Below are 20,631 nucleotides of genomic sequence, written 5' to 3'. Positions count from 1 at the left end.
TGCAACTTGATTGACAAAGCCAATGAACCAATCGCACGAGCGCGTTGAAGTAGACCCCTGGCTCTGATTCAATGAAATTGTAAGGAGGCGGAGCTTAAGTGACAGGAGTTCCCAGATGCGGAACTAAGCAGCAGTAACGTAACTGGCAACCAAAGTGTAGACATGTGTGGTGAGTATTGCATTGAATATAATCTGCATTCATAGCATTTTACTAAATGTTAGTCAAGGGGCGGGTTATAGCTCGCTCCCCAGCTCATTGAAATTGAATTGTAAATACTGGTACGATGTATCGCATCATTACATTACGTTTCATCCCCCAGACTCAGCTCAAGTCATTTGAAATTAGCTAGGGGTGGCTAACCCGAGTTAGCGAGCTGTATCTAGTGTTGCTGATGCTGTTAAGCAAAAACAGTAAATATGTGTATCGTTTCACTGTGCCTGCTATCTATGCGATTTGTTATTGGGTCTGTCTAACGCTAAGTTGATGTCGGAAAGCCGTCAATGACGAGCTGCTTCCTGCTAACGCCAGCTAGCTGCTTGTATTCACGTTACGCCCATCTCCGGATGATCTTATAACTTTCCAGCAGACCCTTGTCTCTGCGGGTTGTTGATATAAGTGATGGATTACCGGTTAATACAGTCACTATTTGTTCAGAATCAGATATCTGGCGACTTCCTCCTGCTTTCCGAGCTGAAATATAGAAAAGTGGACAGGAGTGTCCACTGGATGGATGTAGCACTCACACTGTCACAATGTGCGCATCATTTTATGTGTAGAGAAACAACCCGGAAAATCATTTGTTTGAACACTATCAGTTGTGGGAAATGATTGAGACGCTTTGCTGGTAACCCTCACTCTCTCACACAGTCTTAACTGATAGCGGCTTCCCTGTCTCCCATCAGTGTCACTCCAATCTCTGAGTAACCTAGACCAGACACACTAAACTCTTGGGACACCGAAATAGCTGCTGTTCTCCTTACAGCAGCAGCTACAGTAAGATGTCATTTAGCGGGGGTTGGCATGGTGGGCCTTCTGCACAGGTTAACTTTATTTTTCCTACCGTCTCACTCCCTTCATAAACAAAGGTGAGCCTTGTTTCTGCGCCCACTTTCCTTTGGCGATTCGCCCTCTGCTGCCGTCCTCCAGCCCTCCAGCCCTCCAGCCCTACACCTATTCTGAATGGATCCTCTGTTGAACCATGTAGCATTCAGGGTATTCTGCCTCTGAATTAGCATCTGTCCGTCAGCTCTTAGCTATGTTATAAGGCTGCATTTGATGGCTCCCCTTTCAAAGCAATGACCAAATAAGGTGACCCTCATATCACTAGGTCGTTGTTCACTGGATAAAGATAGGATTGGACAAGTTGCACATACCAAAGAACTACTACTTATTGTTGGATTTTGTCATTGATGTGATGCTGTGAGCTTCGATTTATGTTGGCCTGTTATTGTTGGACTGTAGTCTACAAGCTCTAAACATTGTGTAATCATTTGATTGGTCAACGTGGCTGCTGTTTGATTGTAGGATAAAGTTTAAAGACACATTGAGTAATCCAAATGTAAACAAAAAGCCCATTTGATGAGATTGGATACATTAATCAATCTCAAATTGATTTACACAGCTCTTTATACAAAGATGAGGCCTAGCAGTATGTGACAGCTAAAGATGCATTCTTAGTGTATTTACAAGCTTGAAACGGTTTATATATTTTAATGTTTGTAAACACTAAAGTGCAGTAGATACACTTGTGATACAATAGGTTTAGATAGTCGCAAAGCTCTTCAGAAATCTGAAAAGTGAATATATTTGTTATATGTTAGGTAGATCATTGGCCAGATCACATCACATGAAGGGGAAAAAAAGATTGTTTAAGGTGAAGATGATGCTTTGGGTGGTTTATTTATTGTACACGTTAAAATGAAGCAGCTCTTGAGATCTCGCAAGATAATCACTATGCTATATTGCTATGTAGTCATAGTTGTTGTGTGAGTTTCTTACACAAGACCAAAACCAGAACATCATGTTTGAGATTTGTCATTGTGTGAAGGCTGCTTCCCTTTCCACCTGCTTTACAGGTTCTGGTTGGTCAGATAACATCCATTCCCTCAGTCAGAGATGTCAGCTTGCGAAAGGCCTAGTCCATAGATATACTCCATTGTTTCCAGTCAAGTCTTACTGCCATAACCGAGAATCAAATCTGTTTTCCCCCAGAGGGGTCACTCCCCCTGTCAGACTGGTTTCTCCTGCTGTGCCCATTGTCCTTTTTCTTTGACGTTTTGTGGTATCCTAAATAGTAGTGGTTGACATCAGTGAATAATGTGGCTTGATTCCAGCAGTCAGGCACAGTGACGTCTTTATTGCTGTCATCATTTTTTCTTATTTGTTCCTATTGTTGTACATTGTCAGGTTGGGTGGTACTTAAATCCTATAATATTGCCTCACTAGACCTAGAGCAGTGGCTCCAAAAGTGGGGTCCTTGAGGCAATTCCAGGGGGTCCACGGAAAAATGAGCAATAAAAATCCATTAATAAAAATAATCTACCTATCAACCTGATATCCAAGCATTCACATGGTTCAATTAGTTATGTGTTGTAAATGTACAGTAAATGAAGAATAATTTTTTGTGGGGGATACAATGGGCAAGCCGAGCCTTCAGCCATGGTGACGATTGACTGGAAAGATGCAAGCTCCCCCTTGTGGCAAATGGCAATTCAAAATAAATCAGGAAATCAATAGGACTGTACGTTAGTGAGCTAGACAGCTTTTTCAAGTCACTCGTGAGGATATTCACGCTCATGTGAGGATATTCACGATTATCCCGATAATGGAAATTCACCAAGATAAAATTATCTTGAGTGTTTTTATCGCGATAAAAGATAAAATCTTATATCCTCCCATCCCTAGTTTGGGAACCCCTGACCTAGAATCTTGACTTAAACAGATTACCTCTGTCTTCCTCTCCCTAGGAATCTTTGCCTATCTGAATTACCACGTGCCAAGGACTCGCCGTGAGATCCTTGAGATCCTGCTCAAAGGCCTGCGGCGTCTGGAGTACCGGGGCTACGACTCTGCCGGTGAGGGAGACAGAAAAGCCTCATATCAACAACACACTCCCCACTGGCATGTTTATCAGCTCCTTTTCCCTCACTCTCTCTCACTGTCTGACTGCAGGCCTGCATGGCAGTTAATCTGATAAGGCCTTGAAGTTTGTGTCCCCCTTATACTCTGTTTTCAATCTAATTGCTGTCCCCTTTCTTCTTTGATTTAGGTGTTTTTAGAATGCAAAATGACTGACACTGTACCGTATTCATTTTCCGTTACTAAATATGATTGTAATTAAGCGTGGAACTGTTCCCTTCAAGCCCTTATATACTTACATTTATTGTAACAGCCTATTAACCAGGCTAATAATCTTCTTTATCAGTCACACTGTTTTATGGATATAGTCTGTAAGGAATAAAAAGCGAGACTTCTTTGCACTGTCCCTATGAATTATTGAACTAACCATTATTATCATTTTGCGGTGCAGCACGTTTACTGACTTAAGTTGGCTCCATTTGCGTTTCATTCAGGTCAGCAGGCTATTGTAGCACCATTTAATGTTGGAGCTCTGTTTTCACATAAGATGCACATTGACCAAGAAACAAGTGATAGATTTATATATATGCAGATGCAAAGTGGTGTGACTGCCACCGTGGTTGAGGATTTTTAGGTTCACACTGTATACAATGCATATGCAGGACAGTAGTGGCATGAGTGTTTGGAATTGGAAAATACTGTTTGAACCTGTTGATTGTCCAATACTATAATATGAATCACTTTGAAGACGTTTTAGAAATTTCTTGCAATTCTTAATTTTGTGCTTTTTATTAGGTGTGGGAATTGATGGCGGGAACGGCAAGGAATGGGAATCAAATGCCAAGTTCATCCAGCTGATCAAGCAGCGTGGAAAAGTGAAGGCCCTGGATGAGGAGATCAACAGTAAGCATCCTTTAAGATTTGAGTTCCGTCTGACAACATCTGATAATCTCTGAGATGAAGCGATTTAAACCAAATGACAAGAATCAAACGTTGGGCAATGAAGCCCTGAATTTCATCTGTATACTGAGATACAATCAAGAATCTGATTATCGTCTGTCTTGTGTTTGTGTGCAACCAACAGAACAGCAGGATATTGACCTGGATGTGGAATTCGACGTTCACCTCGGCATTGCTCACACCCGCTGGGCCACCCATGGTGCACCCAGCCCAGTAAACAGCCACCCACAGAGGTCTGACAAGAACAACGGTCAGTTGTGTTGATGATAAAAATCACTTTCAGTAATACTCTACACTTGATTTTACATGTTAATCTGAGACTGACTTTATGGAATCATATTGTATTTGTTCAGATCTTTGCATCCAAATCAGCTCTGATATTTTATTCATTGTAGCAGCCATTTCCCAATTATAAAATGTTTCCTAATCCCTAGAAGATGACCCTTGCTACTGTCACAGCCTCTCTTTCTGTCTTTTCTAGTTCATTCTCTGTAGAGCTGTAGGGTCAGTGTGAATCACAAATTAGTTTGCAAGAGAAATACTGGCTTTAGGAGACAGTGGTGAATGTCCGCTAATATAGACTGAGCTGTTTCAGGGCGTAGAAATTACAATTACGTAGCTAAAACAAGAAAAAGCTGGTGATATATTAAGGTATATTGTGATCTTTATGCTTTGCAGAGTTCATTGTCATTCACAATGGAATTATCACCAACTACAAAGACCTGAGGAAATTCCTGGTGAGCAGTTATATTCATTTGGAAGTTGTTTTTTTTTTAATCAACCTTAGATATGACACATAGTCAGCACTTACTGTCTCGCTCCGTTTCCGCAGGAGAGCAAAGGCTATGAGTTTGAGTCAGAGACGGATACAGAGACCATCGCCAAGCTGGTGAAGTACATGTACGACAACCGGGAGAGCGACGACATCAGCTTCGCCACTCTGGTGGAGAGGGTGACCCAGCAGCTGGTAAGGGCCTTCTCATGCACAGCGCTCTTTGTGAAGTGGTTGGCAGATAAAAGCCTCTCTGATGTGTTTGTGCTTCCATCTGCCAGGAGGGAGCTTTTGCCCTGGTCTTCAAAAGCGTCCATTACCCCGGGGAGGCAGTTGGCACCAGGTACACTTCCACTGCTCCATTAAAACTAAACAAAAACTAAAGCTGTCGTTTCTTCCAAATGTGGATCAGGGTATCTGTCGGTTCTTTAAAAAATCTGAAAAAGTCCTATTTTTTCACCATGCTATGACATCTTTGTGCTGCATGTCTACCTACAGAACAGTGTATGCAATACATGCAAAACATGTTGTTTTTGTTGTTTTCTTTCCCCACTGTATCTGCTTTACTAAACACAATTGGACTTCATGTCCCTTAACAACAGATTTCCTGGTGTCCTTTTTCTTACACTACCAGTTTCTAGTTTCAGCACTTTCATCGGCTATGTTCATTCAGAAATAGGCTTGTTTTGCCAGCGTTGTTGTTTTTTTATTTGGTTTTTAAATTGAGTATTGGTTTTCTGAAACCTGCAGATAAAAAAAACCAAACGCTTCATTGCATTCAGGGCAATATAGGCGCGCTTCATCAAACTACTCGGTATGCAATAAGAAACCTGCAGATACCCTGCTGCGTGTAATGATTTCAATATTGCAGAATCATCAATCAAGACATGATGTAACATAAAGTCTATTTCCTCTGGTGTTTTAATCCAGGAGGGGAGGTCCTCTGCTGATTGGAGTGAAGAGTGATCACAAGCTGTCCACAGATCATATTCCTATCCTCTACCGCTCCTGTAAGTTTGAATCTGTGTTTTTACTCTCTAATTTCTCCAGATTTTATTGTATCAGTGTTACTGAGCCCCAGTTTATCTTTGTCCCCCCCCCCCCAGCTGGTAAAGACAAGAAAAGCTGCACTACCCTGCCCAGGATGGACCAGGACACCTGCCTGTTCCCTGTGGATGAGAAAGCAGTGGAGTACTACTTTGCCTCTGATGCCAGGTCAGCGTCTACATTTATACTCTCCAACCACCTTTTCACAGTTCACTCATTAGCCCAAAGACATGTTACCCAATTTCCCCACGGGGGGGATCATTATCTTCATCATCTTATCTTATCCTACGCTGCCTCTTAAAGCAGCTCAGCCTTGTGGAGTGTAAATGAACTCTTTGATGTGGCTTGCAGCGCAGTGATCGAGCACACCAACCGGGTGATCTTCCTGGAGGACGACGACGTGGCCGCCGTGACGGAGGGGCGGCTGTCCATCCACAGGATAAAGCGCACGGTCGGAGACCACCCCGCCCGCGCCATCCAGACCCTGCAGATGGAGCTGCAGCAGATCATGAAGGGTGAGCGGAGGGTCGAACTCTGGGATTGAACCCCGCTGTTTGCCGTGAGCAGCTGCTCTGTCAACCAGTTTGACTCTCCTGTCAGGTGTATCCCACACACAGGGGTGTTCATATTTTCTCCCCACTTTAGATAATTACCTTCGGCCATATGTGTGAACAGCTCATCGGTACCCTGCCCTATAATTTTGTCCCGAACCCTGTTATTATTGTGCAGATGTCGATGAAGACTGCTTTTGTTATATTGCTGAGGTGGTTCTCGACCTCCAGCCTTGAGGCCTGTTCACAGCCATGTAGTTACGACCCCTGCCTGGATCACTCACACCCCCAGGGAAGATGCCATGTTCAAAGGGAGGCGGCCTGGTCCCAGCTGCAGGACTCTTGACTTTAACCCCACCCCCGCCCCCCCCACCCTCTGTACCAGTGTTGTTAAAACAAACTTAACCCAAACTGAATTTTGTATTTCCTGCTCCTCCTCTGCCCCTTCCGCGGCGATCCAGCAGAGGGCAGAGGTAAACTGATGTTGGCTGGACTGGAGACATTCCTTTGTGGTCCTGTCATTACACAGCCTCTCTCCTCGGTCTCAACTTCTGGAGCCATTCTGCTGAATAACCTAATTCGCATGACCCAAATTGCTGTCAGAGGCAGGCTGAAAAACACTCGCATATTTCACTGTCACAATTGGTTATTGGTGGAAAAACACTATCTTCCCGATGCCTCATGTTTGTTTTCCTTAATTTAGGAGATGAGTTATGCAGTGGGGCTGAATTTTAAAAAAAAAAAAAAAAGCTAGTTGCAGAAAGACTGCATTTATCTTTTTAACTCCCTACATTTCCAAAAAGCTGGATTATCACTAGATTGTCACGTCTTTGCTCTTGCAGGAGTTTGTGGTTTGCATTTTCAGGAGCTTAATGTGTGTCAACAATACCCTTTTCAGACGGCCTCATGTGGGCTCGCACTTTATAAAAACTCCATCACTGTGTTCTTAAGAGGCATTTACCTTTTTAATGGTTTTGGGGATGTGCCCTGATTTCTGATCCTGCCTCCACAGGCAACTACAGCTCCTTCATGCAGAAGGAGATCTTTGAGCAGCCAGAGTCTGTGGTCAACACCATGAGAGGAAGAGTCAACTTTGACAACAACACAGGTTAGAGAGGTGGTCTGTTCAGTTTTCACAGTGGGGCATTAATGGAATAGCACAGCTTGTAACTACACCATTTTCCACCCTGTCCCATTTTCCACCTTCACATTTTACACATTCATAACACTAGAATTGCCAAGAGTCTTAATAGCCTCTTACAATGCCAACAGGTCTCTTTTATTCGGCTTGTCTTTTCCTTCATGCATTTTGCTCAAAAATATGCTCAACCACCCACAGTTCAGTTCAGCATGTCTCAAAGAATAAACACGCAAGAGTGAATTATTAACTCGCTGAATTTCTACTGCCAGCATATCACTGCATATGGGATATTGATCTTACCTTTAACACAAAGGCTGAAATCAGCATAAATGCCTTTCTCTATTAGCTTCAATAATAATAATATATAATTCTGGAAACACAAAATGTGCAAAAATGACCTGTTGTGTTAAAACATTCTTTCTCAGCACAGTCATCGGTTCTTTGTGTCCCTTTTTAATGAGGTGGAACGTGGTTGAGGAGGATGATGGATTGACTGTTCTGTTTGCTATTCAGTGACACTGGGTGGACTGAAGGACCACATCAAAGAGATCCAGAGGTGTCGACGTCTCATCCTTATTGCTTGCGGCACCAGCTACCATGCCGGGGTTGCGGTGAGTAACCATTATTTTTTCTTTCTTTTTTTTTTTAATCAGACCATCATGGAAACATGTCTCTTTCACCATCCACATTGATTCCATCAGCAGTGTAGAAAAACCAGTAGGAAATGTCATGGCTGTATGTGGACACAGGTGCGAGGCTTGTGTGCTGGCACGTTCTCTGCTCCCGGCTAGACTGGCTTGTTTCATACCATGATGCTGAGCAGCGCTGCGTTCCTTCCCCAGACCCGCCAGGTCCTGGAGGAGCTAACCGAGCTGCCTGTCATGGTGGAGCTGGCCAGCGACTTCCTGGACAGGAACACGCCCGTCTTCCGAGACGACGTCTGCTTCTTTATCAGCCAGTCAGGTGGGGAGAGCGCTGCCGTCTGGACTTGATCTACTGCACATTCCCTATTTGTCCCTCACTTTCCATCCCAAAGAACTGCCACTCGGATTCTTCCTGAGTCATTTTGCCTGCTTTGTTTGAGCCTCCTTTAGCTATTGAGTGTTTGCTATCCAGTTCAGTGTTGAATGAGTAAACTCTGTGCCTAATCTACTGCATTGTAGCCTTGTAAATTTGTATTTTTTTTTCCCAATGTTGTTTGTGCTATTTCTGTGGTGTGCCATATGTTTTGTGTTCCGCTGTTTCAAATCTGATCCCCGTATGATTTCCTAACAGACTAATAAATCAGCATCATCATTTCACCGTCCTCTAGGGGAGACGGCAGACAGCCTCATGGCCCTGCGCTACTGTAAGGAGCGAGGGGCTTTGACCGTGGGCGTCACCAACACAGTGGGCAGCTCCATCTCCAGGGAGACCGACTGCGGGGTGCACATCAACGCCGGGCCGGAGATCGGAGTGGCCAGCACCAAGGTGAGCCGCGAGCACCGCAGCTCCGGTTACCTCACTCAGTCAGCTTTCATGACTTTAGCTCTGATGGCTTATAGACTTTACACATCCTAATGTCTTTACCATTCTGCACACACCAGTCTCATACGCCCTCAGCGGCTGAAACGATACACTTTTCCCTCACCATCCTCTGTCCTGAACAGTTTCTATGGTGGGGAGGGGGGGGGGGGGGATACTCCAGCAGGTTGGAATATCTGGGAAATATCTCTATTCAGAAGGGAATATTTGTCCTCTGTCAGGAGCCAGGCTGAAGGGCTGGGGCAGGGGAATTTTCTTCTGTCCCACTCTTTAGTGTCTCAGTTGCTCAAATCCCATTAGTGGTATTGGAAATGAATGCAGCTGTCTCATTTTCAAGTTGCTGCCACAAACTTGACTGTCCAGGGGAAATTTTTGCATCGGTCTGTGTAACTGCTCAGTTATAGCTATTGTAACATAAATTCACACCAATATCAAACACTGGCATGTATTTTTATGTCAATATTGAATCTAAAGGAACTGGACAGCATATTCTTGCATCATCTCATAAACGCACTTAACCCCACTGACACTGAATGAAATCCCAGTGAAAACTTCATTGTGTGACTGGCCCCGCCGCCTTGGAAGCGGCCATATTCCTCCACACTGGTCCCATGGGGAGTTGAAGAAGCCTGATATTCTCATCTCTAGCCATGTAAAGTCGGGATCCATGGTTTTCTCCCTCTATCCCCCCCACTCGAAGCTAAAAGGGTTTGCCAGACGGGACTCGGGAGGAGAGTGAAGAGGAGAAAAGCAGCAGAGCCCGAGTCCCAGCTAGTGAGCGGAGAGGGAATGGAGCAGGTCCCTCCCTGGCCCAGCCCTTGGGCTTGGCTCAGCCGGTCTTGTGCTGCTCCAAAGCCCCAGAGCAGAGAGCCTGGAGACCAGAGCACGCCTCGGAGACGCCATCATTTACTGCTTGGCTGGCTGGGCCACACACCCACACCCAGCGCAACCAAGTGCTGCACAGCCCAGCTCATCAAATCACAGGAGGGAATGCATCACACCCAGTTGCTAAATGACTCCAAATCACTCCATTTGCTTCTATTAACTTTATTTTAGGCTAATTATAGCTTTTTTTTTATTAATTGGAAGAGAAAATTGAACTCCTTCCCTGTTCCTATGATCATACTCAAGATTTATAAACATGGAATAAGTCTCCCCAAGCCAGAGGCAAAACACTTTGATGCCATCAAAAGGCAAATCCTGCTGCTGGTCCATTGACAGCAAATGGAAGACGGCCTTAGTGAACTATGTGACAGTATCCAAGGGGAATTTACAGGGTTATGAGTCTTATTTTCTAGTGCGCAACTGTTTCTGTTTGAGAGGAGGTTGTTTGTGTTTCAACCTTGTTTAAGGGTGTCATCATTAGCGTAACAGTTGCCATGTTCTGCATGAAACACACTTCATTGGGCACTATATAGATGGCGAGATGAACACAGAAAAGCACCACAGTTTACTATGTGGATTAAATATGTTGCCACAACTGAGTTGCGGCATAGACTGTCAGAGTTCTGAGGGGCTGTGGTTAGTGTGTTGTCAGGGAAAATAACTGTGTAAAGGCTTTACAGCCATTTCCCTGGCCCAAGATACTGGCATTTCTGAGTCCAGAGGGTCCCGTGAAATGACTTGGCTTCTCTTGAACACTGAGTAAATCTCCCAAATGGGCATGGAAGGCCTCCAAACGTGCTCCGAGATGAAGAGTGAAGGGACAGAGAGAGAGAGCGGGCGATGATGACGGCAGGCATCGAGTCTCAGATGTGTTGATGTTGTGAGCGGTGACATTTCCAGAATTATCAGAGAATGGCCTTTCTGACTTGATGGGATGCGCGTTCACCAATTTTCCCAGGATGAATACTAGGCTGAGCTCAACTCCATGCAGTCTAATGCTGCCTGGCGTATACTTACACCCACCTCTCCTTCCACTTCTCATCTGGTGCACATTATTAGCTGGAGACAAAGTTCACTATCAAAACAGGCAGACAAGAGGCTCAGGCTCCTCAAACTCTACTGAAAGGCAAGCTGAAGTTGGGATCTGGTTGTTGCTTTTTAGTTTTGCTATCTTTTTCCCAAGATAGGAAAATGATCATGCCTTTAGTATATAATCAGGTGACTGAGATGTATTTGGCTTTACAAATTAGCTGACAGTGGAGGCAGCCGAATGTGTAAAAGTCATGCATAAAAATACGTAAAGATGTTTAGATTTGGTTCACCATTGATCTAAACGGTGAGCGAGTGTGTACCTCGCTAGCATGTTAGTCCTGCTTAGCTCCACCTCTCCATGCTTATCTATGTAAACATCAGTAACCACATATTCTCTGTGTTTGTTTTGCTGCTCCGCAGGCCTACACCAGTCAGTTTGTGGCCCTGATCATGTTTGCGCTGTTGATGTGTGACGACAGGATTTCCATGCAGCCACGACGACGTGAGATCATCCAGGGCCTGAGAGTGCTGCCAGGTAAATCAAGCCTCGCATACAGACGAGCATTCTGGTCCCGCCAGGGAAATCCTGATCACATGTGAGATTAGAATGTATAGGGATGGAAAACCGCCTCTTAGACAAAAGAGAAAATGCAGCTAAGGTCTTATTTGCTGGCCCCCAGAGCCTGTTTCAGCTCTGTTGTTTGTTCAAACAATCTGCTTGGAAGAAGAAGCTGATCTGTGATGAGAGAGGGATCACAGAGAGAAAGAGAGCAGAGAGAGGGAGAACTAGCTGTTGGCTCTGGGCCCTGGCATGCTCCTCTGGATCTAAAGCATATGATGGGGTGTCCCCAATGGCAAACTAATGAGGAATGTCTGGCGACTCTGTTCAGGCCTCCTCCCTGCCCCACATTATATTCCTATCCAGTCCAGCTTCAGCATTTGTCAACAGCAGTATGCTGACAGTATCTGTCAGTGATGTTTGATTTGAAGAAGTAACTTCAGAAGACTAATCGAATTGCAATATTTTAAGCCTTTGTTGCTAAAATAGTCCTCATATCAACTTTTAAGTAGTGCTCAATCATAACCTCTTTCTCTGTTGTGTCTCTCTGTCAGACCTGATTAAGGAGGTTCTCAGTTTGGATGATGAGATCCAGAAGTTGGCAGCAGAGCTGTACCAGCAGAAGAGTGTGCTGATCATGGGCAGAGGCTACCACTATGCTACCTGCCTGGAAGGAGCGCTGGTGAGCCAGTCAACCCTTCCTCTCTGTCCCAGCTTCCTGAAGTTATTCATTTCTCTTTGGATCTGAACACTGAAAACGTCTCTCGTATTATTATTATAGATATCAATCAGTGGAATTTGAAACTATTTGGCCACATGTTTTGTATTTATAACCCTTATGTTAGTGATAAGCCAAGTGTTTCTGGAGGGTTATAGAAAAATAATACCAAATAATTGAGTTTTTGAACAAATTCCTGCCCTTCCTGCCTTATCATTTAATGGCATTCATGCGTATAATTTTTGTTGTTTTGAGATATAAGCCCTAGTCATGACCTTTTGACCTTAAAAGTAGACAAATAGTTTTCCTTTTTGGATCAGTGCTGTATACCAAATGTACATCAATAAAGTCCCCTTAAATGGGTGTTGATTTTCTTAACCTGTGATACCCCCCATCCCTCCGTGTAGAAAATCAAGGAGATCACGTACATGCACTCAGAAGGCATCCTGGCCGGGGAGCTGAAGCACGGTCCGCTGGCCCTGATAGACAAGCTCATGCCAGTCATCATGATCATCATGAGAGACCACACCTACATCAAGTGTCAGAACGCCCTGCAGCAAGTCGTGGCCCGCCAGGTACGAGCTACACACACACCTCCCAAATAACCTCCGTAAACCCACGTCGGATTGAAACGGCTTGCTGTCGCCATAAAACAGAGGAGAAATTAGGTCATTGCAGCAGCAAAGAATTGGCTATAAATAGAAAATACAATAATAACACCTATCTGATTAGAAGATGTACTATGAGCTAACAGTTGTAGCCACAATACGAGTAAGACGATGTAAGCATTGATCAGCTGTTGGCTATTTTAACACATGCTGACATTTTTTGGGAAATATTAAAGGGGAATGTTTGTGTTTACACCCTAATTGCTACAAATTGAAACTATATAGTGTCATCAGCCATGTTATTATGATGGTTGTATTTGTTTCACCAAAATTACTTGGTGACCTCAAACATTCCTACAGTGCATCTTTGATTGGGATGGACTTGGCTATCCACTTTTTCCTCGCTTTTCCATTAGCTGGTGCTGCGTCTCCTATGTGTCGCCGCTTCCCTGAAATGTGTTATTTGTCCCAGCGCTTTCCATCTGGTTGTTACGATGTCATGTTTCACTTCATAGCTGATGCTGTTGTCATGGTAACCATGTAAACCTAAGTGATGGACCCTCCAGATTAATTAATTCACTGCCTGAGCTGCTATGAAACACTTCTTCATAGCACTATTCACGATTCATATTTAGGCCTTAGGGAACAAACTCTGTCACAACTCAAGAACTGATCTGTGATGCCGCACCAATGTACAGCTTGTAGCTCTTCCTTTGACAATGAATTGAAGAGTGACTTTGTCAATTCATTTGTCTGAATTTTGAACATCCAAATGAGTTGTATGCTTTTGTAGTGCTATCAATGTGAACCATAACATCTGCGCTTTTTTCACTGTCATCTTTTACTTGTTTCCCAATTCATTCTCTATAGGGCTGTACAAAGCTCTTTATTGTTTCTGGCTATGGGAGACCAGATTCACTAAACAGACTAAACTGTCCCAGGGTATAGGCATAATGTTAAGTAATTTAAGTTCATATGTGATATTTCCATTTTAAATAAGACACTTCAAACCCTGAACATTGGGTGACGAAGTACAGTTTTCAGATTAGTTTTGTTTTCACAGTCCTCTGATATCCATGCCACACCTCTGATCCATTCATCTCAGTAAATACAAGGGAGGAGTTGTTTCTGCGTGACATCATTGCTGTTAGTAATCTGCAGCAGATGTGGACTTTGGAGGTGTGAAAGCCAAATTTTGGGAGAAAAAAAAAAAAAAGCAGGTATTTTTCAGGAGAGAGCTCAAAAGTATCAGATTCAGCTTTATTAAGACCCAGATCCAGGTTTAGGAGCGAGGCGACAGATGCCGCGCTGGAAATCTAAAACCGTTTGTTCGATTCACAGGGCCGCCCCATCGTCATCTGCGACAAAGACGATTACGAGACCATCAAGAACTCGAGCCGCACCATCAAAGTGCCTCACTGCGTGGACTGTCTCCAGGGCATCCTGAGCGTCATCCCTCTGCAGCTGCTGTCCTTCCACTTGGCCGTCCTCCGAGGCTTCGACGTGAGTACTGCCACCTCCGGCTCCACCGTTACCGATAAAATGAAGATCCAGACTGTTTTGCCAGTTACTGTGATCAGAATTATTTGTCTCTTGACTCGACAAACAGATATTTTGCTGCACAGTTTTGCATCTTATGTCAGCATCTTGACTTTTCAACCACAGTGGGCATTCTAAATTTCAATTTCAATGTTGCGAATATGCCAATATTCTACAATTTATTAACTGTGGAAACTAAAATCACAATATATGAGTATATACAATGAATTGTGCAGCCCCAGTGTCACTGCTTATCTGGCACCGTACCCCTGAGCTGCTCTATAGACGAAGGCAATAGGAACCATGGGCCAGATGAACAACAGTGGCTATGTTTACATGCACAGAGAGTGTTTACATGCCCGGTTACTCAAGTAACCCGATTTTGGGCCGATACATGTAAACACCGTGACTCTGACTGTTAGAATAACCCACTTAAGCTCAAACTCCAATTATGGGAAACACGGTTAAGACGCCTGGCTTACTCCAATGTTAAACGGGTTACTATGACATGTAAACATCTTAGTCCTTTCACTGTGGGGTTTCGCCATGTGCGCAAACTCGCGCTCTCATGTTATTGGTACATTTTGATAACAACAAAAAGCACGGAGGCAAGCAGTACTTACTATTACTATTATTATTGGGATCATCACTACATTCCCCTGTATTAGAAGTAACCTACAGGCAAAGAGAGAGGAGGTAGCTGGCAGTTATACCTTTTCATACTTTTTTGCTGGCTTTGTATCAAAAGTCAATGCAAACAGCTTAACCTGATTAAGACCTTAACCAGAGTATGGCCGATAGCCGGGTTACTCTGCATGTAAACATAGCCAGTGTTGATGCTACTTGTAAAGTGGTTCGGAGAGACTTCCAGACAGGACGGCCCACACAGGACTGGCGACCGTGCCGCATCGTGCTGCTATATTGACGGAGAGGCAAACATTTATGTGCACACATTTCAAACGCACGCCCACCCGCCTTCTTAAGTATCTCTAAGTATCTATGAAGTGCATGCGATAAGAACTGTTTTGGCCCAGGTTTTGGGGAGTGTAAAAGCAGTCCTGTCAAGCTGCCATGTCACTGGCTCACACAATAAAATGGGCTTTTGTAAAGATTTTGTTAAGAGTTTGACAGTAGCGCTTTGTCATCAGCAGAAGCCTTGTAATGCGTGTTGTCCATCTGCATGACTGTTGCTTGTCTTGCAAATGATCCCTTCTATTTTAATGCAGGTGGACTGCCCAAGAAACCTGGCCAAGTCTGTGACAGTGGAGTGAACCGCACCATTCATCACCTAAGAAAAGCCTCGTGGACACGCATTCAAAAACACGTACAGACGGCGCTGTACACAGATACCAGAGAAGACAGTTTCTTGTTTTATGTGTCCCGTGTCATGGCTCTTTTTAATGCAATCTTTTACTCAAACGTTATTTATCTCACTGTCACCTATTATCTGTATCTCACGGTCTCTTTTCTCAGAAACCTTTTGCATCATTGTCATATCATTGTTCGAGAAGTTGTTTTGTCAGTGGTGGCAAGGTTTGGGCTGGTACCGATAATAAACGCTTTCATTGCTCTCTCTCTGGGTCCCTGAACCCGTAGAAACTGACAGACTAAGGATCATCCACAGCCATGCTAAAAGCTTGTGAGTAAATCCTACATGTTTATTTGTGCTGATTATTTTGACCATGTTGGGAAGTTTGGAGCTGATGGCTGACGGAGGAGTTAGAGGTGTGTGTGTGTGTGTGTGTGTGTGTGTGTGTGAAGGTCCATGTTTAAAAAAGACCTTGCCGAAGTTACTGGTTCGTTTTTTCTTTAGTGCAATGATTTGTAGCGTGTTGGGATCACTTTTCTTTGGCAGCTAATCATTTGAAGTGTCTTTACTCCACTTTGAAGTAAAAGACAGTCTTAAATCATTCCAAGCCATAGGTCACTCTGCTTCTCCATAATTGCAGTGCTGTAAAAAATAGTTTGTCTGCCAGGTTTGAGTCTGCTTTTCTGTTGGACTTGCTTCTAAGTACACACCATTACTGTAGGAACAGCATCTTCAGTGACTAGGGTATTGCAGCTGGATGATCTATAGCTAGATTATTGTAAAGCTCATGAATACACTACTGTGTAAAATGCTATTGTCTTCTTGGGTAGATTACAAAAGCCTATCTGTACAGACCCAGTATACTGACACACAGGATAGGTTAACTAGAGTAGGCCTAGTTAGTTGCGTAATTAAGCTCTGTTAAGTGGCTAAGCAAGCCAGAATAGGGAAGGATTTTTCTCCATTTCATATACTGTAGATAATACCTACAACATTTACAACGCCGCTCCTGCTTTTATTCTTTTCTGTACATCAGTCTGAGTGCAAATCTCTGGGTGTGTACAATTCTGTCTGATTCTTTGCTGACCTAAGTTGCCTCGCTGCTGAAGAGAGAGACCTTGTTGCTGATTTGTGGTCTCCAGTTTACAGTAGAACTACAAATGGAAGCAATTTAAATGAAATGAAGGCACTCACCTGAGTAGAAGTTGCACCATGTTGCCAACCCACACCCTGCCACCCTGACTACTGTGATTGCAATATCGGGACCATTTGTTGCTATTATTTCTCTCTTTGTTACCTTTTTTTCATTTTCTTCCATTATAAAAGAAGTTTTATATTATTGAAGTTACTCTTTGATTTGAAATGTGAATGTGACTGTCATTTAAAATGTCCTGTCAAACCAAAAATCGCTATACTTTGCAATGGCTTTGGCAGTTTGAAACCAAAACATTTTTACATTCATCCTGCATAGTTTTTTAGCCAAACGTGTATCAATGCTGTTAGATTATGTGGTTTGAAGCGGCCAGCACCAAGGCCCAAGGGGGTGTATGCAGTTATGCAGCAGTGTGTCATACTGTAGATGTTTTAGATAGAAATTCAGATGTCAGCTATATGTGCTCTCCCAAATGTCTTTTGTCTTATAAGCCAAGGAAAGAGTGATGTTATATACATGTAGCTGCGTACTGATGAGATAAAGGCTGCTTGTGTTTCTATTTTTTTTTTCTATTCCTTTTCATATTTTAGTTTGAGACATTTATCTTGCTTTTGTAATTGAGCCTTAACTTCGATTTAGGAACACACTGTCTATTCATAGCCTTTGCATTTAATTTTCAATATTAAGCTTTTTCTGAGCCAGCGAAAGGATTGGTTGGAAAACTGGACAATGTTGTTACAGGTACTTTAGTAACCCAAGTAAATGAGCAGGTTTTCAATTGGTTTCTTGACTGGAAGCATTGACAAGGGAACTGCACTAAATCCCAGCAACATCTGTTGGAAACTATTGAGTTACGGAGGGAGTGGGGCACTATTTATTAGTGGAACTGATGCAATAAAGTGTCAAGTACTTCTCTTTTAAGTGTCTGAGCTTGTTTGGTCAGAGAAGGTGCAGTGATACAGGACAAGGTCCGCTGCAGGTACATGCCAGTCCTGGTCCGAAACAGCCCACGCAACCTGAAATATTGGCAATGATTAGCCAGTGGTGGGTGTATAGCCAAATATTGTGCTTCATTACAGATTAGCCAGGAAATATTTCACAATAATTTTATTAAAATAAAGCAGACAGTAAAAATCCCATCATAGACAGATCTGGAAAGTCCATAGAAATTAAAAGATTTTCTTAAGTCATTTCTCTAAAAGCATGATTTTTGGTTACTGTCAGTCATATTACAGGCACAGTCAAAAAGGGTTGAGGTGCAGGAAACATCTTCAGGGGCTGCTGTGGAGAGATGACAGGTCCCAGATGATGGCCACCACCTGTGTAGAGTAGCCAGTGACGGTCCACATGGTAGACAGCATCGGGCCGATGCATCCACATAAAGTCAGAATAACGGAGACAGTGGGTCTGACATAGCCACACAGTGCAGACAGGGCAGACGGTGCCAGTTGAACGAGGGCCAAGATGGCCGTGCAAACAGACAGGGAACACCGGTAGAGTGCCGGCACGGCACATAACACTGAACAGCTTGACTTGAACCACTCCACAGATCGGACGCCTCGAAACCACAGAGGCGAGCAGCTATTGCTTTTGAGAGTTTGGGATGAAGGCCAGGTGGAGGGGCAGCCGCCTCTGAAGTCTGAGCAGCCATGTTGTCTCAACTCTCCACACGAGAGAATACCTAGCAGTGTCAGCCTGAAGAATGCATTGAATTTCAGCATGGCTGCAAGGAAAAGGGCTAAACTGTTGGTAAAAACAAGTGCAGTTTTCAGAACACTTTCATTGCACTGACTGATTACGACAACGGCCTCAAGTGCAGCTGTGGTGTAATCATGAAAGACAACCATGGCTTTTAGCAGAGAGAGTCTCCATTCTCCAATCACAGACAGCATTGTGGGTAGTTTTAATCTTTTTCACTGTCAGAAAGATTTCATCATCTGAAGTATTTCAGCTCAAGTCCTTTGTGCTGCGCCCAGGTCCCTCACCAACATGAACAAACCATCACAGCAGTTTTATGGTGGCTGAAAGTGATTGAATAACTATCAGCAGGTGTTGCCACCTGGTGCATTTGCATTGTTTGATGTTGTTCTGCCACTAGGGCTGAGTCAGCTGAATCATGACCTATTTTGAAGTGAATCTTTCAGGGTTTTCTTTAGCTTGTAAGAAGGTTTAGGTGGTAATGCCTCCATTCTGGTGGAGAACAAAGAAATGTTTGGGGATGAGCTTAAGGCTATTAGAGTGTAAGTAGCTACTAAACAAGTAAATAGAACCAAGCCAAGTGCCTTACGCAAGCAAAATATGCAAAGTGTATACTACATGTCACTTTGTTTAGATTAAGTTACTTGAGTGGGCTGCTTAATGGAAACCATGTCTTGGTAAGGCTTGTTTGATTATCCCATACTGAAAAGTAAGAGCATTTGGAATGAAGAGTTAAAAAGGTCTCTGACTATCAGTAGCAGCGAGCTTTTGTAGTAAGTTGCAGGATCCAAAAACATTTTTAGACGGCAGATTAATATATACAGCTCTATTTTAATACAAAAAGATCTCAGAGCACGACCGAGTGTAATCAAACAAATGAAGTGATTTTAAAACATCTGAATGTGGGTGAGACACCAGTGAATATTGATTCATTTAGCTGGCCTCGCTTTGCTCTGACAAAAAGCATAAGAAATGTCTTTCCAGTTAACTGTCAGTCACTAATTGAGGTCTAGGATTCGTCCCTGATGGGGATTTGTTAGGTTTTAAATTGATAATAGACACATTCTGACCAGAGATTTATCACGTATGAGAAGCCTGCATAATATTGGTATTTGGTGATACAATGATTATGTGGGCTGGTTAGTGAATTGTGGTTAGTGAACTGTGCATTGAGTTTGGATGTTGACGTTAGCCATGCACCCATGCTGTAATGGTTTGGATGAAGTGGAAGGAAGAAAGGAGGCAGCCAATGCCAAGACATTTCTTGCATTGTGTTTGGCTGACACAGGAAAGACCACTCAGAACAGCCCAGCTTTAAAATGTCCCATTTGCAAAAGCATGTGTGAAGTATTCTGCACCTTATCAATCCGTGACAAAAAACAATGCAAAAATCACTTCACTGCCAATCACTTTTTTGTCTTTTCACACTTCAGAAGCTATAGCTCGTTAGTGCGCTGGTCCGCTCCGGCCCGTCCGCTATCCCCAAATCACAATTATGTCATGAACGTTTAACACCAGCACGCATTTCCTGCAGCCTGTCCACATTTCCTGAGGATTAGATGGTGTCTAATATTTTCCAAGATAGCTCACTCCATTCGTGCATGTGACATAATTCAACATATGAACATCTGGATGCTGTTAGCCATGCTGTGCCTATTCTTTTCTTTTTTCCGTCTCGGGGAGTGACTGAGGTTCACTGGGCTTTTTGCAACCAGTCTCTCTCCAGTGCGTTGCAATAGATATGACTGGGCGAACCCGATGAACCCAATGATAATATCAGTTGTCTCACTTACTGCTAAACAAAAGAACAACGCATTCATTATGAGAGTTGCATCAGGATATATTACCCATAAGTGAGCCGTGGAAAATGTAGGATTATATAACGGCATATGAGAGGAATCTTTTATATTTAAGGTTTGGAGACCCAGGAGCTCCAGGAGAGGATTTAAGGATAAAGAGCGACCTTAGGAAATACGAGGTGAGCCCATTAATGTCTTTACAGGCTTCTTCTGATTGGTTAGAGAACAAACTGTGGCTCAGTGGCTGTTTTCACCTT

At 43.4% G+C, this 20,631-nt stretch overlaps 1 protein-coding gene across 2 annotated transcripts; it reads left to right on the top strand.

The window, feature by feature from the left end:
• Positions 1 to 144: 144 nt before the first annotated feature.
• Positions 145 to 17,792, top strand: gfpt1 (glutamine--fructose-6-phosphate transaminase 1). Of its 2 annotated transcripts, XM_071923880.2 has the most exons (19): positions 145 to 169; positions 2,968 to 3,075; positions 3,875 to 3,982; positions 4,164 to 4,289; positions 4,718 to 4,776; positions 4,872 to 5,006; positions 5,093 to 5,154; positions 5,742 to 5,821; positions 5,918 to 6,026; positions 6,210 to 6,373; positions 7,422 to 7,517; positions 8,064 to 8,161; positions 8,393 to 8,513; positions 8,863 to 9,020; positions 11,412 to 11,526; positions 12,105 to 12,232; positions 12,676 to 12,843; positions 14,218 to 14,379; positions 15,642 to 17,792. In XM_071923880.2, exons 1-19 carry the CDS (start codon positions 163 to 165, stop codon positions 15,684 to 15,686), a joined length of 2,049 nt encoding a protein of 682 aa, XP_071779981.1. In that variant the 5' UTR covers positions 145 to 162; the 3' UTR covers positions 15,687 to 17,792. The 2 variants fall into 2 exon arrangements, with proteins under 2 accessions (XP_071779981.1, XP_078141228.1); XM_078285102.1 differs by having other exon boundaries at positions 5,742 to 6,026.
• Positions 17,793 to 20,631: the final 2,839 nt, after the last annotated feature.

Source organism: Centroberyx gerrardi, chromosome 8, assembly GCF_048128805.1.
Source record: "Centroberyx gerrardi isolate f3 chromosome 8, fCenGer3.hap1.cur.20231027, whole genome shotgun sequence".
Classification (NCBI taxonomy): Eukaryota; Metazoa; Chordata; class Actinopteri; order Beryciformes; family Berycidae; genus Centroberyx; species Centroberyx gerrardi.
This window is presented reverse-complemented; position numbering and strand designations above follow the sequence as displayed.